Genomic DNA, 25,716 nt, shown 5'->3' with positions numbered 1-25,716 from the left:
GGGCATACTGGGAGTTGTAGTTTTGCAACAGCTGGAGGTCCATAGCTTGGAGGAGTAGTCTATAGTATGAAGGCAGATTGAAGGCCTTGGCTGGACCCTAAGTATCTTCCTAAGGGAATCAACGGCCTTAGTAACCTAAGACCCAGAAACTATTACCATAAAGTGCCCCGGGGTCAAGGACTATCCTTACAAGACCCTCTAAAGACCAGTGGTCTCCAAACATAGCTCCGTGCCCGTGTAAAGAATGAAAAGGGTATTTTTTTATATATATATTTTTTTATTTTATTTTTTAAATCCACTGGTGCCAGAAAGTTAAACAGATTTGTAAATGACTTCTAATTAAAAATCTTTACCCTTCCAGTACTTTTTAGCAGCTGTATGCTACAGAGGAAATAGTTTTCTTTTCTTTTTTGTCTTGTCCACAGTGCTCTCTGCTGACACCTGATGCCCGTACCAGGAACTGTCCAGAGCAGCATAGGTTTACTATAAGGATTTTCTCCTGCTCTGGACAGTTCCTGATACGGGCATCAGGTGTCAGCAGAGAGCACTGTGGACAAGACAAAAAAAAAAGAATTTCCTCTGTAGCATACAGCTGCTAAAAAGTACTGGAAGGATAAAGATTTTTTTAATAGAAGTCATTTACAAATCTGTTTAACTTTCTGGCACCAGTTGATTAAAAAAAAAAAAAAAAAAAAATGTTTTCCACCGGAGTACCCCTTTAAGGAGTCATATTCAATGCAGAGCTACAGCCCTTCATTCTTCAGTACAGGTCACCATTGGTGATGGCTTATTCCCGATTGCACAAATCATGGTAAAAATGTGTCAATTTAACAACAATTTTGGTATTATGGTAATGCAGTAATAAAGCAACATCAACTCCAGTGATGAGACTCCACCCCTTCTCTCTGCAAAGCCAGAGGATTTGTAGGAAACACAGGCAGCGTTAGGAAATCATTTCAGAGATGGAATGGGAATAACTCTACAAAACTCTACAAAAATGAAGTAAAAACGCAACATGTGAACACAGCCTGGGGACTTTATATCTTCACACAACACCTCAGTAATATTGCTCTAAAAAACATACTTTGAATAAGAAAACGCATCAAAACTGCACATAATGTGACACCAACGAACTTATGAAGGTTCAGTAGTTTCGGCAGCCAGGTGATAGATGGATCACTAAGTGATTTCCTCAATTGCAGTGATGAGACTCTTACCCCCTCTCCCTGCAAAATCAGAGGATTCATAGGGAATGTAGACAGCATTAGAGAATCATTCAGAGATGGAATTGGAGTAATATGGGCAGAGGTGCAACTTGTAGCTTCTGGGCCCCGATGTCAAATCTGTATAAGGGCCCCATGCCTACCTTGTGCCTTTTATACTACTGGTGACTTCGCATGGAGCAAAAGTGCCTTGAGGACCTCTCAGTAACATGGTCCCGATTCGACTGCTGCCTCTGCACCCCCTATAGTTACGCTACTGAGTATGGCTGAAAACCCCCCATGCCTGCAACGCAAGCTAAAATAGGTAAGCACAAAACATACACAAGAACCTCTACATTATTCTCTATAAATAACCTGTCCTGCACTATATAGGCAAAAAATAGCTACTGGCCTGACAAGCTGACAGCTATTTCTCTCAACCCAACATACATACAGTATGCACGCCAGGTTCAGCTGAGCGTGCATGCATTTTCAATGGGGAAAGGGGAGTAAGCTGCAGACGGACAAGTCTGGATCGGGCGCTGAAATAGAGAGAGATTGGAACACGGATATGGCTCTAATGCAGTGTTTTCCAACCAGTGACCCTCCAGCTGTTGCAAAACTACAACTCCCAGCATGCCCGGACAGCTTTTAGCTTTAAAGGGGTACTACGGTGGAAAACTTTTTTTTTTTTTTTTAAATCAACTGGTGCCAGAAAGTTAAACAGATTTGTAAATTACTTCTATTAAAAAAAAAATCCTAATCCTTCCAGTACTTATTAGCTGCTGAATACTACATAGGAAATTCTTTTCTTTTTGGAACAAAGAGCTCTCTGCTGACATCACGAGCACAGTGCTCTCTGCTGACACCTCTGTCCATTTTAGGAACTGTCCAGAGCGGCATATGTTTGCTCTGGGGATTTTCTCCCACTCTGGACTGTTCTTAAAATGGACAGAGATGTCAGCAGAGAGCACTGTGCTCGTGATGTCAGCAGAGAGCACTGTGCTCGTGATCAAAAAAGAAAATAATTTCCTATGTAGTATTCAGCAGCTAATAAGTACCGGAAGGATTAAGATTTTTTTAATAGAAGTAATTTACAAATCTGTTTAACTTCCTGGCACCACTCCAGTTTTGCCATTGGAGTACCCCTTTAATGTGCATGAGTTTCTTTAGGGCTCTGATGTTGGAGCTCCGCCCTCTTGTCAGTCTGCATGACCGACAACAGGGCGGAGATAAACTGAACTGATTGTACAGAATTTTACTTTCGAACAAGTTTAATCAGAATAAGAGGAATATTATAAACTGCGCAAATATAAATGAACACTTCCGCTCTTCTAGGTTCTCCTCCGAGCCAAGTCCATTACTGTTCGACTCCCGCCGCAAGGCCGCAATAGAAACGATGAACACGATCGGCAATGTCACCTGGGCGTCTGCTGGGTAAGATGAATGGACGCGGCCGGGGGCCGAGAAGAATAAGAAATGAACCGGTTTATTATTACGGATGGTTCGTCATTGTCGGCGAGAAACGTCTGCGTTCCAAGCTGGTGGCCAATAATGATGACAGGCGTGTGCGAATCAATGCTACAAAACAGTGGCCTCCAAACAGATATTGCAAAACTACAACTCCCAGCATGCCCGGACAGCCGTTGGCTGTCCGGGCATGCTGGGAGTTGTAGTTTTGCAACACCTGCAGGTCCACGGTTTGTAGACCACGGCCTTGAAACAACAGCGTAGGCTCTTATTCGAGAATAATGTTGAGGTTCTTGTGTATGCCTTGTGCTTACCTGTTTCAACTGATGTGGCAGGTACTGGTTTGCAGCCATACTGAGATGATTTCCTAAAGCTGCCTATATATTTCCATACATTTCCCATTGCACAGAAATGGTGTGGAGTCTTATCCCTGCACCTGGTCATCTAATTAGGCTGCTGGAGGTCACCCAGGTGAACTGAAAAGACTCATAAGTGGGTTGGGGGTCAGTTCACATTGGGGGGGGGGGGGATTTATCAAAACCCGAACAAAGGAAAAGTTGCCCAGTTGCCCATAGCAACCAATCAGCTCGCTTCTTTCATTTTTAACAAGGCCTCTGCAAAATGAAAGAAGCGATCTGATTGGTTGCTATGGGCAACTTAGCAACTTTTCCCTTTGCACAGGTTTTGATAAATCTCCCCCATTATGTGCAGTTTTGATGCATTTTCTTATTCCAAGTGTGTATTTTTTATTTTTTTTTGAGAATATTGTCATGAGGTGAAAGTGATTTGACCTATAATCACAACTGAGGTGTTTTATGGATATTTGAAGTCTTTAGGTTGTGTTCGCGTATTGAAGTTTTACTGCATTTTTTTTCACACATTTTTATGGCATTTTGCCTGTTTTTTGGTGCGACCTTCCAAAATGGCTGTAAAAAAATGACTGTTTTAACAGTGATGTGCGCAAGTGAGGTAAATTGCACCGTTTTTGCCGGGATTTTGACCAAATTGTGGAAAAACTGGGGGGAAAAAAGCAAAAATAGAACATGTAAACACAGCCAGACAAGTATAACTACTATATACCCTGAACCATAGAAATATCAGCAGCAGTATACAGATAGAGCTGGAGAGGAGGTGAATAACTATGATATATCCTGATCCCATAGAAGCAGCAGTATACAGATGGAGCTGGAGGAGAGGTGTATAACTACTATATATCCTGATCCCATAGAGATAGCAGCAGTATACAGATAGAGCTGGAGGGGAGGTGTATAACCATGATATATCCTGATCCCATAGAAGCAGCAGTATACAGATGGAGCTGGAGGAGAGGTGTATAACTACTATATATCCTGAACCATAGAAATTTCAGCAGAAGTATACAGATGGAGATGGAGGGGAGATGTATAACTAAGATATATCCTGATCTCATGATTTCATAGATATAGTAGCAGTATACAGATACAGCTGGAGGAGAGGTGTATAACTACTATATATCCTGATTTCATAGATATAGTAGCAGTATACAGATACAGCTGGAGGGTAGGATATAACTACTATATATCCTGATCCCATAGATATAGCAGCAGTATACAGATAGAGCTGGAGAGGAGGTGTATAACTACTATATATCGTGATCCCATAGAGATAGAATCAGTATACAAGGAGTTGGGAGGGGAGGGGTTAATTACTACAGATATATATATTTATATATATATATATATATATATATATATATATATATATATCCCAATCTCGCCTTTGCTGTCCGGGCATGCTGGGATTTGTAGTTTTACAACATACTGTTTGGAAAACACTGCTCTAGTGCACGAAAGTTGATACGTTCTATGTTTTTCACTGCGATTTATTTACATACACTTCTATATTGCGCTATTTTATACTGGATGTCAACTTGGATTTTTTTTGATTTACGCCTTTTCTTGATTTACTTTATAAAGCGTGGCCCGTGGCACAGAGTCTCCCTGCTATAAGTGAGACAGTAACGTAAGAAGCCGCTATTCCATCCCGGGTGTCAGAGCTGGGAGACTAGAGGCCTTCAGTTCTTTCAGATACTTTCGTGATGTGTTTGCTAAGACGCCATATGCCGGGAGCTTGTGTTCTGTCAAGGAAAAGTAAATAGTTCCCCAGCTGAGGTCTTTAAATTTGGAAATTCTGTGTTGGAATATACTCGACGCATGCACAAGTACTGGAATCTGCATCGCACTGAGCGGATTTAATGATTAATGGCTGAAAACATACAAAACTACAATTCCCAGCATGCCCGGACAGCCAAAGGCTGTCCGGGCATGCTGGGAGTTGTAGTTTTGCAACAGCTGGAGGCACCTTTGTTGGAAAATACATGCCTACGAGGAGGTCTCATACCAGTGTCCATTTACATGCTAAATAACTACAACTCCCAGCATGCATTTTTTCAGAGTCTCTTTTTAGCAAAGCTGCGCCATTGTCTCTAGGGTGCCTCTACAGGTAAACACAAGTATGACAGGTCACCTGCTGAATGGATCTTTAGCTGAGAAGCTCTCTGGCTTTAGTACAAATCCCCTAGTACGGTGTTTTGCAAACAAGGTGCCTCCAGCTGTTGCAAAACTACAACTCCCAGCAGGCCCAGACAGCCCATTAAGGGAATGTTATACAGTTGGAGCTATGTCTGGAGATGAGCATGAGAATTGTATGATGGCTCCAAATTGTGTCGACCATAGTACATAACAGCCTACCTAAAGTGTACATGAGGCCTACCTAAAGTGTACATGAGGCCTACCTATAGTGTACATGAGGCCTACCTATAGTGTACATGAGGCCTACCTATAGTGTACATGAGGCCTACCTAAAGTGTACATGAGGCCTACCCTACAGTATCCATCAGGGCTACATAAATTGAACATGAGGGCTACCTGAAATGTACGAGACCTACCTAAATTCTACATAAGGCCTAACTAAAATGTACGAGAACTACCTAAATTCTACATAATGCCCACCTAAAATGTAGACGAGGCCTATCTAAATTGTACATGAGGCCTACCAAAAGTGTACATGAGGCCTACCTAAATTGTACATGAGGCCTACCTAAATTGTACATGAGGCCTACCTAAATTGTACATGAGGCCTACCTACAATGTACATGAGGCCTATCAAAAGTGTACATGAGACCTACCTAAAATGTACCTGAGGCCTACCTAAATTGAATGTGAAGCCTACCTTAATTATACATGAGGCCTAACTAAAATGTATATGAGGCCTACCTAAATTGAAAGTGAAGCCTACCTTAATTGTACAAGAGGCAGGCCTTCCTAAATCAACATTAAGCCTAACTAATTTGTACATGAGGCCTACCTATAATGTACACGAGACCTACCTAAATTGTACATGAGGCCTACCGAATATGAACGAGGCCTACCTAAATTGTGCTTGAGGCCTACCTAAATTGTGCTTGAGGCCTACCTAAAATGTACATGAGGCCTACCTAAAACGTACATAAGGCCAGTGTTTCCTTACCAGGATGGCTCCAGCTGTTGCAAAACTACAAATCCCAGCATGCCCGGATAGCCAACAGCTGGAGGTACCCTTTTTTGGAAACACTACTGTAGGCCTAAAATGTCATTGTGAACCAGGTTCTTCACCTCCATGATGGCGCACGCTTGTCCTGCTTCTCAGTAGACGTCTGGGATCTGGAGCCCTAATTCTCAGCAATGGTGAAGCCACCAGGAGTCAGGTCCTTATCTAACTTACTTTTAGGACTTCTCTCATGAGTCGTGAGGTAGATTTGGGGTCATCACTGAGGTAAATTGAAGGCGGCGTAGTGTGTACCTCAGTTGACAGGACAGTAAGTTGTTTTTCGCAGTGTTCAGTGGATATAGGTCAGACTGTCGTCCCGATTTCACTGTTCACTGTGATCCTCTCTGGCCTGAAACGCAACGCCAGCCGCGGAGTTCACGCCTGACTGCATCTTTGTCATTCATTAGTTGTCCCCATTGACCTTCCTTTTCTGCAATACCTCTAACGCTTACGAGACTGAAAAGTGACAGCGCAGCACACGGGTTACATTTCCCATTATATAACTGTGTGGGGCCGGGTCCAGTGACCTTCACATGGAAGTCTGAGCTTGATGGGGATTTACTAGGAAACAATATACAAGTCATATATGTAATAGAGTTTACTGAAAATAATGCAAAACTAAAACAAGTTAGACGTCACCACTGGACTCCAATGGAAGCAGAATATATGGCTGCTATGGGGGTCACGAGCTGCCCTGCCCACACTTAACACACTTGTAACTATGTCTTTGGTAGGGGGGGGGGGGGGATGTTTTGGCACCGCCTACATTTATTTATTATGGAGCCACGCCCTAGAGGAGCAGGATGGTATCCAAACAGCAAAAGAGATGAGTTTGGAGCAGCAGACATAGTACAAGGAAGTACATGACTAGGAGAGAGTAAAGCTCCGCTATACCAGCATCACCACTCCCCACTATACCCCTTAACCTTCTACAAAGGGACATAGTACAAGGAGGCACAGAACCATGGGGCATAGTACAAGGGGGCACAGAACCATGGGGCACAGTACAAGAGGGCACAGAACCATGGGGCATAGTACAAGGAAGTACATGACTAGGAGAGAGTAAAGCTCCGCTATACCAGCATCACCACTCCCCACTATACCCCTTAACCTTCTACAAAGGGACATAGTACAAGGGGGCACAGAACCATGGGGCATAGTACAAGGGGGCACAGAACCATGGGGCATTGTACAAGGGGGCACAGAACCATGGGGCACAGTACAAGGGGGCACAGAACCATGGGGCATAGTACAAGGAAGTACATGACTAGGAGAGCGTAAAGCTCCGCTATACCAGCATCACCACTCCCCACTATACCCCTTAACCTTCTACAAAGGGACATAGTACAAGGGGGCACAGAACCATGGGGCATAGTACAAGGGGGCACAGAACCATGGGGCATTGTACAAGGGGGCACAGAACCATGGGGCACAGTACAAGGGGGCACAGAACCATGGGGCATAGTACAAGGGGGCACAGAACCATGGGGCATAGTACAAGGGGGCACAGAACCATGGGGCATAGTACAAGAGGGCACAGAACCATGGGGCATAGTACAAGGGGCACAGAACCATGGGGCATAGTACAAGAGGGCACAGAACCATGGGGCATAGTACAAGAGGGCACAGAACCATGGGGCATAGTACAAGGGGCACAGAACCATGGGGCATAGTACAAGAGGGCACAGAACCATGGGGCAGAGTACAAGAGGGCACAGAACCATGGGGCATAGTACAAGGGGGCACAGAACCATGGGACATAGTACAAGGGGGCACAGATCCATGGGGCATAGTACAAGGGGGCACAAAACAAGGGGACATAGTATAAGGGGGCAAAGAACAATAGGGCATAGTACAAGGGGCACAGAACCATGGGGCATAGTACAAGGGGGCACAGAACCATGGAGCATAGTACAAGGTGCACAGAACAATAGGGCATATTACAAGAGGGCAAAGAACAAGGGTCATAGTACAAGGGGCACAGAACAAGGGGGTACAATACAAGGAGGTACAATACAAGGGGGCACAGAACAATGGAGCACAGCAGGCACAGTACAAAGATGTGGACCATAAGTCTCCGACAACATGAAGGTGGGGGTAATATAACCTAGATTATGGGACCACATATTGCCTTCTGAAATTATAAAAGGAAACAGCGCCACTCAGGTCCATGGGCTCTGTCTGGCATTGCAGATCAGCCATTTTCACTGTATTTAATATTGACCTGAATTGTGACAACCTCTCTTCTCTAAAGGGGCTCCGATACTTGTGATCCTGTACCCTAGCAGACTGATCCGACATCTCTATATCCCATCAGTAACTATATATCAGATCACATGATTGGTGTGAGGAGAAGCGGCACAGATGATGGATGTGAGGAGAAGCGGCACAGATGATGGATGTGAGGAGAGGCGGCACAGATGATGGATGTGAGGAGAGGCGGCACAGATGATGGATGTGAGGAGAAGCGGCACAGATGATGGGTGTGAGGAGAAGCGGCACAGATGATGGGTGTGAGGAGAAGCGGCACAGATGATCGGTGTGAGGAGAAGCGGCACAGATGATAGGTATGAGGAGAAGCGGCACAGATGATAGGTGTGAGGAGAAGCGGCACAGATGATGGGTGTGAGGAGAGGCGGCACAGATGACGGATGTGAGGAGAAGCGGCACAGATGATGGATGTGAGGAGAAGCGGCACGGATGATAGGTGTGAGGAGAAGCGGCACGGATGATAGGTGTGAGGAGAAGCGGCACAGATGATGGATGTGAGGAGAAGCGGCACGGATGATAGGTGTGAGGAGAAGCGGCACGGATGATGGGTGTGAGGAGAAGCGGCACAGATGATGGGTGTGAGGAGAAGCGGCACAGATGATGGGTGTGAGGAGAAGCGGCACAGATGATGGGTGTGAGGAGAAGCGGCACAGATGATGGGTGTGAGGAGAAGCGGCACAGATGATGGGTGTGAGGAGAAGCGGCACAGATGATGGGTGTGAGGAGAAGCGGCACAGATGATGGGTGTGAGGAGAAGCGGCACAGATGATGGGTATGAAGGGAAGCGGCACAGATGATGGGTGTGAGGAGAAGCGGCACAGATGATGGGTGTGAGGAGAAGCGGCACAGATGATGGGTGTGAGGAGAAGCGGCACAGATGATGGGTATGAAGGGAAGCGGCACAGATGATGGGTGTGAGGAGAAGCGGCACAGATGATGGGTGTGAGGAGAAGCGGCACAGATGATGGGTGTGAGGAGAAGCGGCACAGATGATGGGTGTGAGGAGAAGCGGCACAGATGATGGGTGTGAGGAGAAGCGGCACAGATGATGGGTGTGAGGAGAAGCGGCACAGATGATGGGTGTGAGGAGAAGCGGCACAGATGATGGGTGTGAGGAGAAGCGGCACAGATGATGGGTATGAAGGGAAGCGGCACAGATGATGGGTGTGAGGAGAAGCGGCACAGATGATGGGTGTGAGGAGAAGCGGCACAGATGATGGGTGTGAGGAGAAGCGGCACAGATGATGGGTATGAAGGGAAGCGGCACAGATGATGGGTGTGAGGAGAAGCGGCACAGATGATGGGTGTGAGGAGAAGCGGCACAGATGATGGGTATGAAGGGAAGCGGCACAGATGATGGGTGTGAGGAGAAGCGGCACAGATGATGGGTGTGAGGAGAAGCGGCACAGATGATGGGTGTGAGGAGAAGCGGCACATTATCCAGCCAGGTGTAGGGTGATGGGAATACGCGCGGGTTATTTGCAGATGTATATTTCACAATGTGGCCTTTTCTATCCCTGTACGCAGTGGATTTATCTCATAGTAATCTGCACTTAACCCACTTAGACGCCTGTGCCGTGAGCGTTCCTTGTCATAACACAAAACCATACAGTGGAACGTACACAGCAACGTATACTGACAATTGCGCAGAGTACTTACTCCTGGACTCTCATATTTGGCCACCATTAACCCTTTGGTATCACAGTTAGTTTTTCCGGTCCCTTTTTTTTTCTCTAACCCACTTTCCAAGAGCCATAACAGTGTTTCCCAACCAGGGTGCCTCCAGCTGTAGCAAAACTGCAAATCTCAGCATGCCATCCAAAGGCTGTCCGGGCATGCTGGGAGTTGTAGTTTTGCAACCGCTGGAGGCACCCTGGTTGGAATACACTGTGTTATGGGAATAGAAGCAAACGGTACCTTACATAGAGGTAATGGTGGTTGTCAAAGTTATAAAATTGTCTTCGTATTTCTAAGCCAAGTGTCAAGGAGGCGGGGCCAAGCTGCTCAGGTGCCACAGCCTGGCACGCCTCCTAAGTCGCCCTCATTTACCAGCCCCTTTCGTTGATTGTAATAAAAGCAGTGTACATCAGACATAGAGGGTCTGGGAAGCAACGGTGTGCAAGAAGGTGCGGCAGGTGTGGCACTTGAACAGCTCAGCCCCACCTCTGTGACACTTAGCTGAGAATCTATAAAAGAGATTTTATACGTTTGGAAAACATTACCCAATTCGTTTAGAGTTACGTCCACCCTCCAAGTACTGAAGACGAAAGTCCGTACCGTTGCTCGAAGATAGGTGGGCAACACCAAAAGCAATAAATTGGCGCTGCGCAGGCCACATTTCAGAGATCATGAGAGGGTACATCCTTAAAGGGGTACTCCGCCCCCCAGACATCTTATCCCCTATCCAAAGGATAGGGGATAAGATGTCTGATCGCCGCTGGGGACCCCTGCGATCTCCATGCTGCACCCAGCGTTTGTTTAGAGCAGTGGTCTTCAACCTGCAGACCTCCAGATGTTGCAAAACTACAACTCCCAGCATGCCCGGACAGCCAACGGCTGTCCGGGCATGCTGGGAGTTGTAGTTTTGCAACATCTGGAGGTCCGCAGGTTGAAGACCACTGGCTAAGAGCATCGAGTGCAGCGCCGGAGGCTCGTGATGTCACAGCCACGCCCCCTCAATGCAAGTCTATAGGAGGGGGCATGACATCACGAGCCTTTGCCCTGCATCGCCAGTCATCTGGCACGGAGCGAAGTTCGCTCTGTGCATTGGATGTCTGGGGTGCCGCAACTGATATACTTATGGATAGGGGATAAGATGTCTAGGGGTGGAGTTCCCCTTTAAATGGACACTGTCACTTTAAAAAAAAATTTTTTTGACGTGTTGTAGAGAAGTGTTCCCCAACTAGTGTGCAACCAGCTGTTGCAAAACTACAATTCCCAGCATGTCCGGACAGCCTTCAGCCTGTGTTGGGGTACACACAACTTTTTCTAATCAGTCAGGTAACAAATAAAAAATAAAAATAATAATTTTTTTTTAACTTTCGGGATGAAAAACCTAATATATTCATAGTTTGGACTATGAAGGAATAGATTTTTTTATTTTTTAAATTTTTGAAATTTCTTTTAACTTTTTTATTTGACCACATGGTCACTTAGTCGTTAGCAAAAAAAAATAAAAAAAATAAAAAAAAATATTGCAACACTTTTGCATTGCAGTGTATTATCTCTGATAACATTCTACTATTGTAGGGCCCATGTACACTACGGAAATTTTGCCAAGAGTTCTTCCAAGCGGAGCTCCTCTTCCAGAAGTTACAGCGGAAATAAGCGGCAGCCCATGGGATTCCATGTGGAATCCCATTGAAAACAATGAGAGGCTGCTGCAAGGGGAATTCCGCTTGAAATTTCCCTTATGGGCACTGGCCCTAATAGGAGCACTATAATGGCCCCCAAGCTCTTCCCTCTGTTTAACCACTTAGATGCCACATTGGCTATTGACTGCAGCATCTAAACGGTTAAAGGGGCTATCCAACATAAGGTGACTTTACTTACTACCTATCAGCCAGTATTGGACATGCTTACCAAGGATCTGTGCTTGTGTTGGTGGTAAATGGCCGTGTCCTGTGTCCACCATCACGCGGCTGGCTTGTTTGTGTGAACTGGCTATTTCCTGTTTCTGTTCCCCCCCAACTACAATCCCCAGGATCCCTTGTTTCTAGGTGGGAGGTGACTTATCTCCCTCCCACACATCAGCCACCCCACCCAATGCAGCACAGCTGAGCTCCCTTCCATGTTGTGTCGTGCTTGAAACTCCAATTCACTGCAGCCCTGTGGAGAATGATCTCCCTCCCAGCAGGCGGTCGCTTCACCCATTGAAGCACAGACATGCTCCCTTTCAACACCTGACGAGTGATGTAATGTCTCGGGCCGCACTGCAACCTGTAAAAAGGCCAGAGACAACACTCATTTTGTATGCTGCTAAAAATGAACAATGGGGCAAAGAATTGTGAGACCACCATCAAACACGGGTACAGACACTATATTATAAACTACAAATAAGCACAGTCAAATAAAAATAAAATTACGGAATACCCCTTTAAACACCCGGGATCAGAGTTATCTCCAATCCCAGCCATTACAATATACAGCTAACAACCACATTGTGGTTTCCACTCCAGCCTGTGGTTCTCTGGGCCCTTGTGGGAGTACTAGTCCCAGCATGCCCCGACGACCGCAGGATCAGTCAAACAGTAGGTAATGCAATGAATTTACAAAGCAGCTCAACTTCCTAAATGTAAAATGGTGTCTGACAGCGGAGATACCCTCTGAGGAAACCGCATAACTGCTGAGCAGGAGAAGTGAAATCCCAGCCCAGGGTCCTGTCTGCTTCTTGCATTATTCATGGCCCAGTTCTGTTAAAATAGCACATTTCCAGTCTTGGCCGAGCGTCTCTATAGACCGTCCCTCCTCGGAACACGGAGCTGCGTTCCCGCTTTGCAGAGTACAAAAAAAAAACTATAAAAACTGAAGTTATTATTATAAAAATTAATGAGCAATGTGGGTCTGTTACCAGGAGCCGGGATCCCATCTCGTATAGCAGTGTTTCCCAACCAGGGGCATCCAGCTGATGCTAAACTACAACTCCCAGCATGCCCGGACAGCCTTCGGCTGTCCGGGCATGCTGGGAGTTGTAGTTTGGCAACAGCTGGAGGCATCCTGGTTGGGAAACACTGTCCTATAGAGGAAACGAAATGCTACCATATAGAACAGTGCAATGTTAAGTGCCAACCACATACTCCTCTATATTCAATAACCTCAGGATATATAGTAGTTATACACCTCCCCTCCAGCTCTATCTGTATACTGCTGCTGCTATCTCTATAGGATCAGGATATATAGTAGTTTTACACCTCCCTTCCAGCTCTATCTGTATACTGCTGCTGCTGCCTCTATGGGATCAGGATATATAGTAGTTATACACTTCCCAATTCAGCTCTATCTGTATACTGCTGCTATCTTTATGGGATCAGGATATATAGTAGTTATACTCCTCCCCTCCAACTCTATCTGTATACTGCTGCTATCTCTATGAGATCAGGATATATAGTAGTTATACACCTCCCCTCCAGCTCTATCTGTATACTGCTGCTGCTATCTCTATGGGATCAGGATATATAGTAGTTATACTCCTCCCCTTGAACTCTATCTGTATACTGCTGCTATCTCTATGAGATCAGGATATATAGTAGTTATACACCTCCCCTCCAGCTCTATCTGTATACTGCTGCTGCTATTTCTATGGGATCAGGATATATAGTAGTTATACTCCTCCCCTTGAACTCTATCTGTATACTGCTGCTGCTATCTCTATGTGATCAGGATATATAGTAGTTATAAACCTCACCTCCAGCTCTCTCTGTATACTGCTGCTGCCATATCTATGGGATGAAAATATATTGTAGTTATATACCTCTCCTCCAGCTCTCTCTGCATATTGCTGCTGCCATCTCTATGGGATGAAAATATATAGTAGTTATACACCCCCCATCCAGCTCTATCTGTATACTGCTGCTATCTCTATGGAATCAGGATATATAGTAGTTATACACCTCCCCTCCAGCTCTATCTGTATACTGCTGCTGCCATCTCTATGGAATCAGGATTTATAGTAGTTATACACCACCCCCCCAGCTCTATCTGTATACTGCTGCTGCTATCTCAATAGGATCAGGATATATAGTAGTTATACACCTCCCCCCCCAGCTCTATCTGTATACTACTGCTGCTATCTCTATAGGATCAGGATATATAGTAGTTATACATATCTCCTAAGGTTGTTTTCATACGTTGCATTTTAAGCTGCATTTGTTATGTTTTTGCCATGATGTTTACCAAAATTGCAGCAAAAAATGGCTATTTTACTGTAATTGTGCAAATGTATGATTTTGGGAAATTGTAGCAAATACAGCTGAAATGTTGAGAAAAATGCAGTAAACATTTAACATGTGCACATAGACTAAAGACTTATAATTGTAGCTGAAATCACTGTTGCCTCGTAGCAATAGTTCTCTAAAAAAAAAAGTACTATGATGAAGAAAACCCATCAAAACTGGACATAAAGTGAACCGTCACCTACCTACTTATAAGTCTGATGCGTTCACAAGCAGCCAGATTAGATGACCAGGTGCAGTGATCAAACACCACATGAGCCAGATGATTCATGGGAAATGTAGACAGCATAAGCAAGGGATGTCAGTCATCTATTCACTTCCAACATGGAGCACAACTCATGCCTGCCACATCAGCCAAAACAGGTAAGCACAAGATATACACAAGAACCTCTACATTATTCTCTTATAATAACCTATGGGCATGTGGAATGATCCTATGTGTCTCCCCAGCTGTTGCAAAACTACAACTCCCAGCATGCTAGAGCAACAGATAGGGGAGCAGGCTGTCAGTGCATACTGGGAATTATAGTTTTGCTACAGAGCTACATATGGGGGAACAGGCTGTCAGGGCATGCTGGGAGTTGTAGTTTTGCTACAGAGCTACATATGGGCGAACAGGCTGTCAGGGCATGCTGGGAGTTGTAGTTTTTGCAAAAGCTATAGAGCAACAGATAGGGGAACAGGCTGTCAGGGCATGCTGGGAGTTGTAGTAGCCATATCTACGTTCCTGGATTAGACCAGTGGTCTTCAACCAGTGGCTCCCCAACTGTTGCAAAACTACAACTCCCAGCATGCTAGAGCTGAAGATAGGGGAACAGGCTGTCAGGGCATACTGGGACTTGTAGTTTTGCAACAGCTATAGAGCAACAGATGGGGGAACAGGCTGTCAAGGCATGCTGGGAGTTGTTGTTTTGCAACAGCTGGAGGCACCCTGCTTGGGAAACACTGGACTAGACCTTAGCCATGTGACACCCATATCCCTTTCTTCCTTATTGCACGTTGCCTCTTGCATCTGTGACCCCTATGGGCTGCTGGGAGTTTTCCATCACCGCTGATATTATAAAAAGTAAGTGACCCCCCCCCCCCTCCCCTCCCAGGCCTAATGTTTGACGTGCAGCACAGAGAATGCCTCTGGATATAATTTTGTAGGATTTGGCAGCTCCTCTTCTTCATCATTAAGTGTTTTTTTTTTTTTCACTTTGGGAACTAATTGGCTCCAATCTGTTCTGCAGTGAGAGATCCGAGGCCGGCGAGAAGGAAACGCTTCCTCGCCAAACGAATTCCACCAACATTAGCGCAAAACAAGTAGCTTCCCTCCCGCTGAGTCTGTTGTCACACTATGACATCGTCGCGAAAAGCAAACCACCAGCATGTTCTAACACAGTGTTTCCCTACCAGGGCGCCTCCAGCTGTTGCAAAACTACAACTCCCAGCATGCCCGGACAGCCGAAGGCTGTCCGGGCATGCTGGGAGTTGTAGTTTTGCAACAGCTGGAGGCACCCTGGTTGGGAAACACTGTACTAGGTAATTTTTATTAAAGGGATTATCCAGGCTCAACTGGCTCCAGAAAGTTAATCAAATTTGTAAATTACTTCTATTAAAAAAAATCTTAATCCTTTCAGTACTTATGAGATGCTGAAGTTGAGTTGTTCTTTTCTGTCTAAGTGCTCTCTGATGACACGTGTCTCGGGAACTGTCCAGAGTAGAAGCAAATCCCCATAGCAAACGTCCTCTACTCTGCGCAGTTCCCGAGACAAGCAGAGATGTCAGCAGAGAGCACTGTTGCCAGACAGAAAAGAACAACTCAACTTCAGCAGCTGCTAATTATTGGAAGAATTACGATTTTTTTTTAAAAGAAGTAATTTACAAATCTGTTTAACTTTCTGGAGCCAGTTGATATATATGTAAAAAAAAAAAAAAAAGTTTATTTCCTGGAATACCCCTTTAATTAAAATAAATGGGGCTGACATGCACTACCAACTGCAGCCAATGGGCAAGAGTGGCACTGTTTCTATGGGCAAAAGAAAAACCCAGACTTTGTTTTCTAATAAATTTGTAATTTATAAAAAAAATATATATATAAAATATAAAAAAAAAATCCGGGAATACCCCTTTAAAGCCAGAGAGGTTCTAAACACAAAATTCATTCTGCAGTTGACCTGTCATACCTGTATCTGCCTGTAGAGGCACTATAGAGACAGTGGAGCAGCTTTACTAAAAAGCAAGGATTTCTATTAAAGAATTGCGGCAGAAAAAAAAAATGCCATTAAAAACGCCACCATACATGAAAATTTTTTTGTCCACCAATAGAAGTCTATGGAAAGTCCATATCCAGAGCATGCTGGCATTGTGAAAAACTGCAACAGGGCCCAAAAAATTACATTTTTTTGGGGGGGTGGCGCTATTTTACAAAAGCGTAGTGTTCATATGTGGCTGTATTTTTATTTCATTATTATTTATTTTTATTTCATTGAAGCACAGACAGGCTCCCTTTCAACACCTGACTAGTGATGTAATGTCTCGGGCCGCACTGCAACCTGGAAAAAGGCCAGAGACAACACTCATTTTGTATGCTGCTAAAAATGAACAATAGGGCAAAGAATTGTGAGACCACCATCAAACACGGGTACAGACACAATATTATAAACTACAAATAAGCACAGTCAAATAAAAATAAATTAATCCCGGAATACCCCTTTAAACACCCGGGATAAGAGTTATCTCCAATCCCAGCCATTACAATATACAGAAAGAAAAACATTGTTTTAGTAAAGCTGCGCCATAGTCTGTAGAGTGCCTCTACAGGCAGACACAAGTATGACAGGTTAGCCACTGAATGGATCTTCTATGGCTTTAGTAAAAATCCCAACCAGGGTGCCTCCAGCTGTTGCAAAACTACAAATCCCAGCATGCTAATGGATATTTGGGCATGCTGGGAGTAGTAGTTTTACAACAGCTGAAGGCACACTGGTTGGGAAAGCTGTGCAGTAGTAAAGTGCGCAACAGCCACCACAGCTGAAGGGGGCGCCACTGGTGTCCTGATACTGAAGTCTGAAGACCGTCATGACTATGTATTGTGGTATAAGGCTACAAGATATAGATCAGGTGGGCATGCTGGGACTACTAGTTCGACTTCCACTATGAGAGACGTCATCTCTGAATGTTAATTGTTCAGCTTTTCCCTGCCACTCACTCATAGCACAACAAGAAACTGAGCATGCTGGGACTTCTAGTTCTACAACACTTGAACAATCATCATCCTTACTATACATTAGGCTACATGATATAGATCTGCTGAGCATGCTGGGACTTCTAGTTCTATAACACTTGCACAATCATTATATCAGTCATCACTGTACATTAGGATACAAGATATAGAGTTGTTGGGCATGCTGGGACTTCTAGTTCTACAACACTTACACGCTCATTCTATCAGTTAGCATTATACATTAGGCTAAAATATATGGAGCTGGTGAGCATGCTGGGACTTCTAGTTCTATAACACTTGCACATTCTTAATGGACCAGTTATCACTATACATTAGGGTAGTAGAATAGGACTTCATGGGTGCAGAGGTAACATTTTCCAGCTTGGAGTTTATTAACAACAATGCAACGCGTTTCGCTGCGCATGCGCAGCGAAACGCGTTGCATTGTTGTTAGTAAACTCCAAGCTGGAAAATCTGGGAGCATGCTGGGACTTCTAGTTCTATAACACTTGCACATTCATTATATCAGTCATCACTATACATTAGGATATAAGATAGAGTTGTTGGGCATGCTGGGACTTCTAGTTCTATAACACTTGCACATTCATTATATCAGTCATCACTATACATTAGGATATAAGATAGAGTTGTTGGGCATGCTGGGACTTCTAGTTCTATAACACTTGCACATTCATTATATCAGTCATCACTATACATTAGGATACAAGATAGAGTTGTTGGGCATGCTGGGACTTCTAGTTCTATAACACTTGCACATTCATTATATCAGTCATCACTATACATTAGGATACAAGATAGAGTTGTTGGGCATGCTGGGACTTCTAGTTCTATAACACTTGCACAATCATAATGGACCAGTCATCACTATACATACTAGAATACTAGCACTAGCAAGATATGGAGCTGGAGGACATGCTGAGACGTCTAGTTCTACAACACTTGCACAATCACACTGTCACTCATTGTATACATTAGGCTTAAAAATATAGATCTGATGAGCATCCTGGGACTTCTAGTCCTACATACGCCATGAGATATGTCATCTCTGCATGTAAAGCTTCCAGCCTTTATCTGACACTTAAAGGGGTACTCCACTGGAAAACATTCTGGTGCCAGAAAGTTAAACAGCTTTGTAAATTACTTCTATTAACAATTCTTACTCCTTCTAGTACTTCTAAGCTGCTGTATGCTCCACAGGATTTTCTTTTTTAATTTCCTTTCTGTCTGACCTCAGTGCTCTCTGCTGACACCTCTGTCCATGTCAGGAACTGTCCAGAGCAGGATAGGTTTGCTATGGGGATTTGCTCTTACTCTGGAAAGTTCCTGACATGGACAGAGGTGTCAGCAGAGAGCACTGTGGTCAGGCAGAAAGGAAATTAAAAAAGAAAAGAACTTCCTGGGGAGCATACAGCATCTGATAAGTACTGGAAGGATTAAGATTTTTTAATAGAAGTCATTTACAAATCTGTTTAATTTTCTGGCACCAGTTGATTTAAAAATAAAAAATAAAAATGTTTTCCAGCGGAGTACCCCTTTAATAACACCTATAGTACATCAAGAAACTGAGCATGCTGGGACTTTTAGTTCTACATCACTTGTGCCATCATAATACTATACATACTTCTACAGGAGTTGGTGGGCATGCTGGAACTTCTAGTTCTACAACACTTGCACAATCCTAATGGACCAGTTATGGCTATACATTAGGCTAAAAAACATGGAGTTGTTGGACATGCTGGGACTTCTAGTTCTACAATACTTCCGCAATCACATCAGTCCTTACTATACATTAGGCTACAAGATATAGATCTGGTGGGTATTCTGGGACTTCTAGTTCTACAACACTTGCGCAATCCTATTGGACCGTTCATCGCTATACATTAGGCAATAAAACATGGAGTTGGTGGGCATGCTGGGACTTCTAGTTCAACAACACTTGCACCATCAAAATGGACCACTCATTACTACACATACTGGTACAGTATATGGAGCTGATGGGCTTGTTGAGACTTCTAGTTCTACAACACTTCCACTAAAATAGAATTCAGCACTATGCACAAGGCTCCAGTGTGTAACGCATGTAGAAATAAGACCTGATAGGCCATGCTGGGAGTTGTAGTCCTACAACAATTCCAGCGTGAGAAATGTAATCTCTGTATGTAATGCTTCCAGCCTTTTACTAACGCCTAAAGCAATGGCCTCCAAACTGTGGACTTCCAGCTGTTGCAAAACTACAACACCCAGCATGCTGGGAGTTGTAGTTTCACAACAGCTGGAGGTTCACAGTTTGGAGACCACTGCTTTACTATCTTCAGAAGTCCTACTGGGATCTCCACTGATCTTAAAGGGGTTATCCAGGAAAAAACTTTTTTTTATATGTCAACTGGCTCCAGAAAGTTAAACAGATTTGTAAATTACTTCTATTAAAAAATCTTAATCCTTTCAGTACTTATGAGATTCTCAAGTTAAGGTTGTTCTTTTCTGTCTAAGTGCTCTCTGATGACACCTGTCTCGGGAAACGCCCAGTTTAGAAGAGGTTTGCTATGGGGATTTGATTCTAAACTGGGCGTTTCCTGAGACACGTGTCATCAGAGAGGATTTATACAGAAAAGAACAACCTTGACTTCAGAAGCTCATAAGTACTGAAAGGAATAAGATTTTTTAATGGAAGTAATTTACAAATCTGTTTAACTTTCTGGAGCCAGTTGATATATATATATATATATATATATATATATATATATAAAAAAAGTTTTTCCTGGATAACCCCTTTAAGTAAACTGAGCAGCAGTGTGTATTCTTAACGTTGGCTGTCCGGGCATGCTGGGAGTTGTAGTTCTGCCAAATCTGGAGGTCCACAGTTTGGAGAAACGATTTCTAGCTGAATTTGCCCTTCGTAGACATATCATTCATCTTCTTCCCGGTTATGTGACGACCGCTTATTGTTTAATGATCCGCCAAACTATGGTTCATTTATTCATCGCAATCACAACTGGTCGCGGACAGTCAGCCGTATCCCGTACTACACAAGGGGGCGCCGTATGGATATATATGAAGAGGAGGATTCGCCCACAGACCGGAGACCATCCTCACGCTGCTTCTCCATCTGAGACACAATAAATCATCCCAGGGAAACACTCAGACAACACGAAACACAGGGGGAGGCGCAGCGTATGTTTTACGGCAAGAAGGAACGAAGAATGAGACAGCAGCATTCACATAAAGAGGGCGAATGACATAAGATACAATTAGAAATGTTTTTTATCCTGGATACAATGTAACTGTAACTTATATAGTGACATTAAAGGGGTTATCCAGGAAAAAATGTTATATATATATATATACATATATATATACATATCAACTGGCTCCAGAAAGTTAAACAGATTTGGAAATTACTTCTATTCAAAAATCATATTCCTTTCAGTACTTATGAGCTGCTAAAGTTGAGTTGTCCTTTTCTGTCTAAGTGCTCTCTGATGACACGTGTCTCGGGAACTGTCCAGAGTAGAAGCAAATCCTCATAGCAAACCTCTTCTGCTCTGTGCAGTTCCCGAGACAAGCAGAGATGTCAGTGGAGAGCACTGTTGTCAGACAGAAAACAACAACTCAACTTCAGCAGCTGATAATTATTGGAAGGATTAAGATTTTTTAATAGAATATTTTACAAATCTGAGAAGCAATCAGATCATTATACAAGATTGTAGATGTGCACCATGTCTGTTTTCTACCCCAATTCATATTTTACAAATGTGTTTAACTTTCTGGAGCCAGTTTTAATATCTATCTATCTATATATATATATATATATATATATATATATATATATATATATATATATATATATAAAGTTTTTTTTCCTGGAATACCCCTTTAAAATAAATGGGGCTGACATGCAATACCAACTGCAGCCAATGGGCAAGAGTGGCACTGTTTCTATGGGCAAAAGAAAAACCCAGACTTTGTTTTCTAATAAATTTGTAATTTATTTAAAAAATAAATAAATTAATAAATAAGGAAAAATTTGTTTTAAAAAAATCCATGCAAACGTTTTCTTTAAAAAAATTAGGGAAAATTTGTAAAATAAAATAAAAAAAAATACATGCAAACATTTACTTTCGAAAATTAGGGAAAATTTGTACATTTAAATAATAAAAAAATGCATGCAAAAATGTACACTTTAGGCATACAATATTTAACCAGCTGCAGCCCATGGACAAGAGAGTGTCCCTATTTCTCTCAGTGAAATAAAAAATAAACAACCCAGACTTTGTGTTCTAATATTATACAATTTATTTATTTTTAAATAAAAAAAAAGGGAAAATGTATTTAAAAAAATCAAAATAAAGTGCATGCAAAAATGTAGTGTAAAAAAAAGGGAAAGTTGATCAAATAAAAAATAAATGCAAAAATGTTCACTTTAGACGTAATAATTCACCATAGAGATATAACAGCATTGAGTTTGTCATTGAACATGTCCTTCCTGTTCTATCACGTCTCAGTAGGTATATACAGCCTAATTGGAGACCCCAATGACAAACTGGGCTCTGCTGAGCGAAGGCGGATGGGCTGGAGAGCTGAGCATGATCTGACTGTAAGCTCCTAGGACAAGTCAGGTATAGATATAAGGTGCACTGAGCTCTGTCTATGGGAATCAGGAGACTTCTAATATTACAGGATATAGGGATCGGGCACCTGCACTATAACCTGCCTGATCATTTATTGTGACGGGAGATAAGACGCTGTCAGACACTGCTCCATCTACACCTCATGTATGAGAGATACAACCAGACCCTCATAGAAAAGAAATAAGAGAGAGTATAATAGATACAAGATAGATATGAGATAGATATGAGATAGATACGAGATAGATAGATAGATAGATACGAGATAGATATGAGATAGATAGGAGATAGATAGATATGAGATAGATACGAGATAGATATGAGATAGATAGATATGAGATAGATACGAGATAGATAGATAGATACGAGATAGATAGATATGAGATAGATACGAGATAGATAGATAGATACGAGATAGATATGAGATAGATAGGAGATAGATAGGAGATAGAGATATGAGATAGACAGATATGAGATAGATAGATATGAGATAGATAGATATGAGATAGATAGATATGAGATAGACAGATATGAGATAGACAGATATGAGATAGATAGATAGATAGATATGAGATAGATAGATAGGAGATAGATAGATAGATATGAGATAGATAGGAGATAGATATATAGATATGAGATAGATAGATAGATAGATAGATAGATAGATAGATAGGAGATAGATAGATAGATATGAGATAGATAGATAGATAGATAGATATGAGATAGATAGATATGAGATAGATAGATAGGAGATAGATAGATATGAGATAGATAGATAGGAGATAGATAGATAGATAGATATGAGATAGATATATAGATATGAGATAGATAGATAGATAGATAGGAGATAGATAGATAGATATGAGATAGATAGATAGGAGATAGATAGATAGATAGATAGATATGAGATAGATAGATAGGAAATAGATAGATAGATAGATATGAGATAGATAGGAGATAGATAGATAGATAGATATGAGATAGATAGATATGAGATAGATAGATATGAGATAGATAGATAGATAGATAGATATGAGATAGATAGATAGATATGAGATAGATAGATATGAGATAGATAGATAGATATGAGATAGATAGATAGGAGATAGATAGATATGAGATAGATAGATAGATAGGAGATAGATAGATAGATATGAGATAGATAGATATGAGATAGATAGACAGATATGAGATAGATATATAGATATGAGATAGATAGGAGATAGATAGATAGATATGAGATAGATAGATAGATATGAGATAGATAGGAGATAGATAGACGAAATATGTATATAATGTGACACTTCTGATATAAAGTGATTACAGAAATCCCATCATCGTCTTCCATCCAGTGGATCAGATCATTAATGAACATTTCCATCATCTTCTATACGGAATCTGTCCGTCTCTCCGATCACCGTCCCCGGAGACAATAGGTGAGGAGCCGCACACCTCATCTACAACCATGAGCCGCGCTCTACAATCCTGCAGTCTATCTCCTTCCCTTCGCTCTGTGCAGTCAGATTCAATCTATTGCTCCCTGTTATCAGCCCAAGCGTAACCTCCAGTGACAGGACGTCAAGGAAAATCCTGAGTGACCTCAGCAGCTGCTTCCCTAACCGGGGTAGCCTCCAGCTGTTGCAAAACTACAACTCCCAGCATGCCCAGACAGCCTTCGGCTGTCCGGGCATGCTGGGAGTTGTAGTTTTGCAACAGCTGGAGGCACTCTGGTTGTGAAACACTCCTCTGAGCATTGCCGTTTGTCTCCCATTCACTGCTGAGACCATGGTACCCGCCACTTAGCATGCTGGGAGTTGTAGCTTTGCAACAGCTGGAGGCACTCTGATGGTGAAACACTCCTCTGAGCATTGCCGTTTGTCTCCCATTCACTGCCCAGACCATGGTACCCGCCACTTAGCATGCTGGGAGTTGTAGCTTTGCAACAGCTGGAGGCACTCTGGTTGGTAAACACTCCTCTGAGCATTGCCGTTTTTCTCCCATTCACTGCCCAGACCATGGTACCCGCCGCTTAGTATGCTGAGAGTTGTAGCTTTGCAACAGCTGGAGGCACTCTGGTTGGTAAACACTCCTCTGAGCATTGCCGTTTGTCTCCCATTCACTGCCCAGACCATGGTACCCGCCACTTAGCATGCTGGGAGTTGTAGCTTTGCAACAGCTGGAGGCACTCTGGTTGGTAAACACTCCTCTGAGCATTGCCGTTTGTCTCCCATTCACTGCCCAGACCATGGTACCCGCCGCTTAGCATGCTGGGAGTTGTAGTTTCGCAACAGCTGGAGGCAACCCCGGTTAGGGAAGCAGCTGCTGAGGCTGGTTGGGAAACACCATGGAGTCATATAGGAAGCTGGTTCTTTACTTACCCACTGAGAGCTGGACTGGGCCGGAGCAGAGTGAGACTTGGACCCATAGGAGCAGCGTCAGCACCGAATGCTGGGGACCTGGATCTGCTGCTCTCCTTCCTCCTCTCATTCCATAACACATCTTTCATGGAGCTGAGGCATCCAGGCTGAAGCAGGGACCTGCGGAGCACACAGGGGGGGTTAGCATTGGTTCAGGATGACCCACCACACACAGCGGACCACCATGGACAGCACTCACTGGTCACTGTGGGGGGCTGCATACAGAGAGGTGCATGGCTCCTGGCTCAGCTCATAGTGATGCAGCCGGGCTCCCTCCTCTGGCTCTTTATAATACACTGTGTATCATCATGATCCTCCTCTTCCCTGATCAGGCATGCATGGCTTTGCCCTCCTCCCTATGGATATTGCATCCAGATAAGGTCACAGGGAGAGGACTGGGGATACTGGGATTTTAACCCCTCCAGCACCAGGTGTCTGCACTTCTGCATTGCATGCTGTAGCTATAGTATTAGACCTCCCCCTCCCCCTACCATGGAGTCCTCTGTTACCTGCAGGCTCCACCAGTGCACAGTCCTCCTCCTCCTCTACAGCAGACACAGGGTTGGGGCTCCCCCAGTGCACAGTCCTCCTCCTCCCCTACAGCAGACACAGGGTTGGGGCTCCCCCAGTGCACAGTCCTCCTCCTCCCCTACAGCAGACACATCCTCAGCTCTGCTTCACCTGCCAGGCGCGCCCCCGGGGCTCTGGGCAGCTCGGGGACGCGCAGGCAGGTCGCTCTCCAGGGTCCTGAAGGTCTATGCAGTGTGTGATGTGCAGGGTATACGGATCCATGTATACTGCTATAGCCTTGTATCATAAATATACGGATCCATGTATACTGCTATATATCTATACATATTTATATACAGATCCATATATACTGCTATCCATGCAGCATTTTTATACAAATTCATATATACTGCTATATCCATGTATCATTTATCTACACATTTATATACAGATCTATATATACCGTGTTATCCA

The 25,716-nt window shown here is 43.5% G+C and overlaps 1 protein-coding gene across 3 annotated transcripts in view; it reads right to left on the bottom strand.

The window, feature by feature from the left end:
• Positions 1-25,404, bottom strand: part of SUSD4 (sushi domain containing 4) — a 153,846-nt gene extending 128,442 nt beyond the window's left edge. The window contains exons 1-2 of one of the 3 annotated variants that reach the window (XM_056568441.1): positions 25,242-25,404; positions 24,694-24,852 (exon numbers count right to left, since the gene is read on the bottom strand). In XM_056568441.1, the coding sequence (XP_056424416.1) occupies positions 24,694-24,814 (121 nt within the window). In that variant the 5' untranslated portion in view covers positions 24,815-24,852; positions 25,242-25,404. Of the gene's footprint in view, positions 1-24,693; positions 24,853-24,931; positions 25,209-25,241 lie in introns of those variants that run through there. The other 2 variants (XM_056568443.1, XM_056568442.1) reach the window with 2 other exon arrangements.
• Positions 25,405-25,716: the final 312 nt, after the last annotated feature.

Source organism: Hyla sarda, chromosome 3 (genome assembly GCF_029499605.1).
Source record: "Hyla sarda isolate aHylSar1 chromosome 3, aHylSar1.hap1, whole genome shotgun sequence".
Lineage (NCBI taxonomy): Eukaryota > Metazoa > Chordata > Amphibia > Anura > Hylidae > Hyla > Hyla sarda.
The sequence above is the reverse complement of the archived record's forward strand: the minus strand, read 5'-3'. Positions and strand labels throughout refer to the sequence as shown.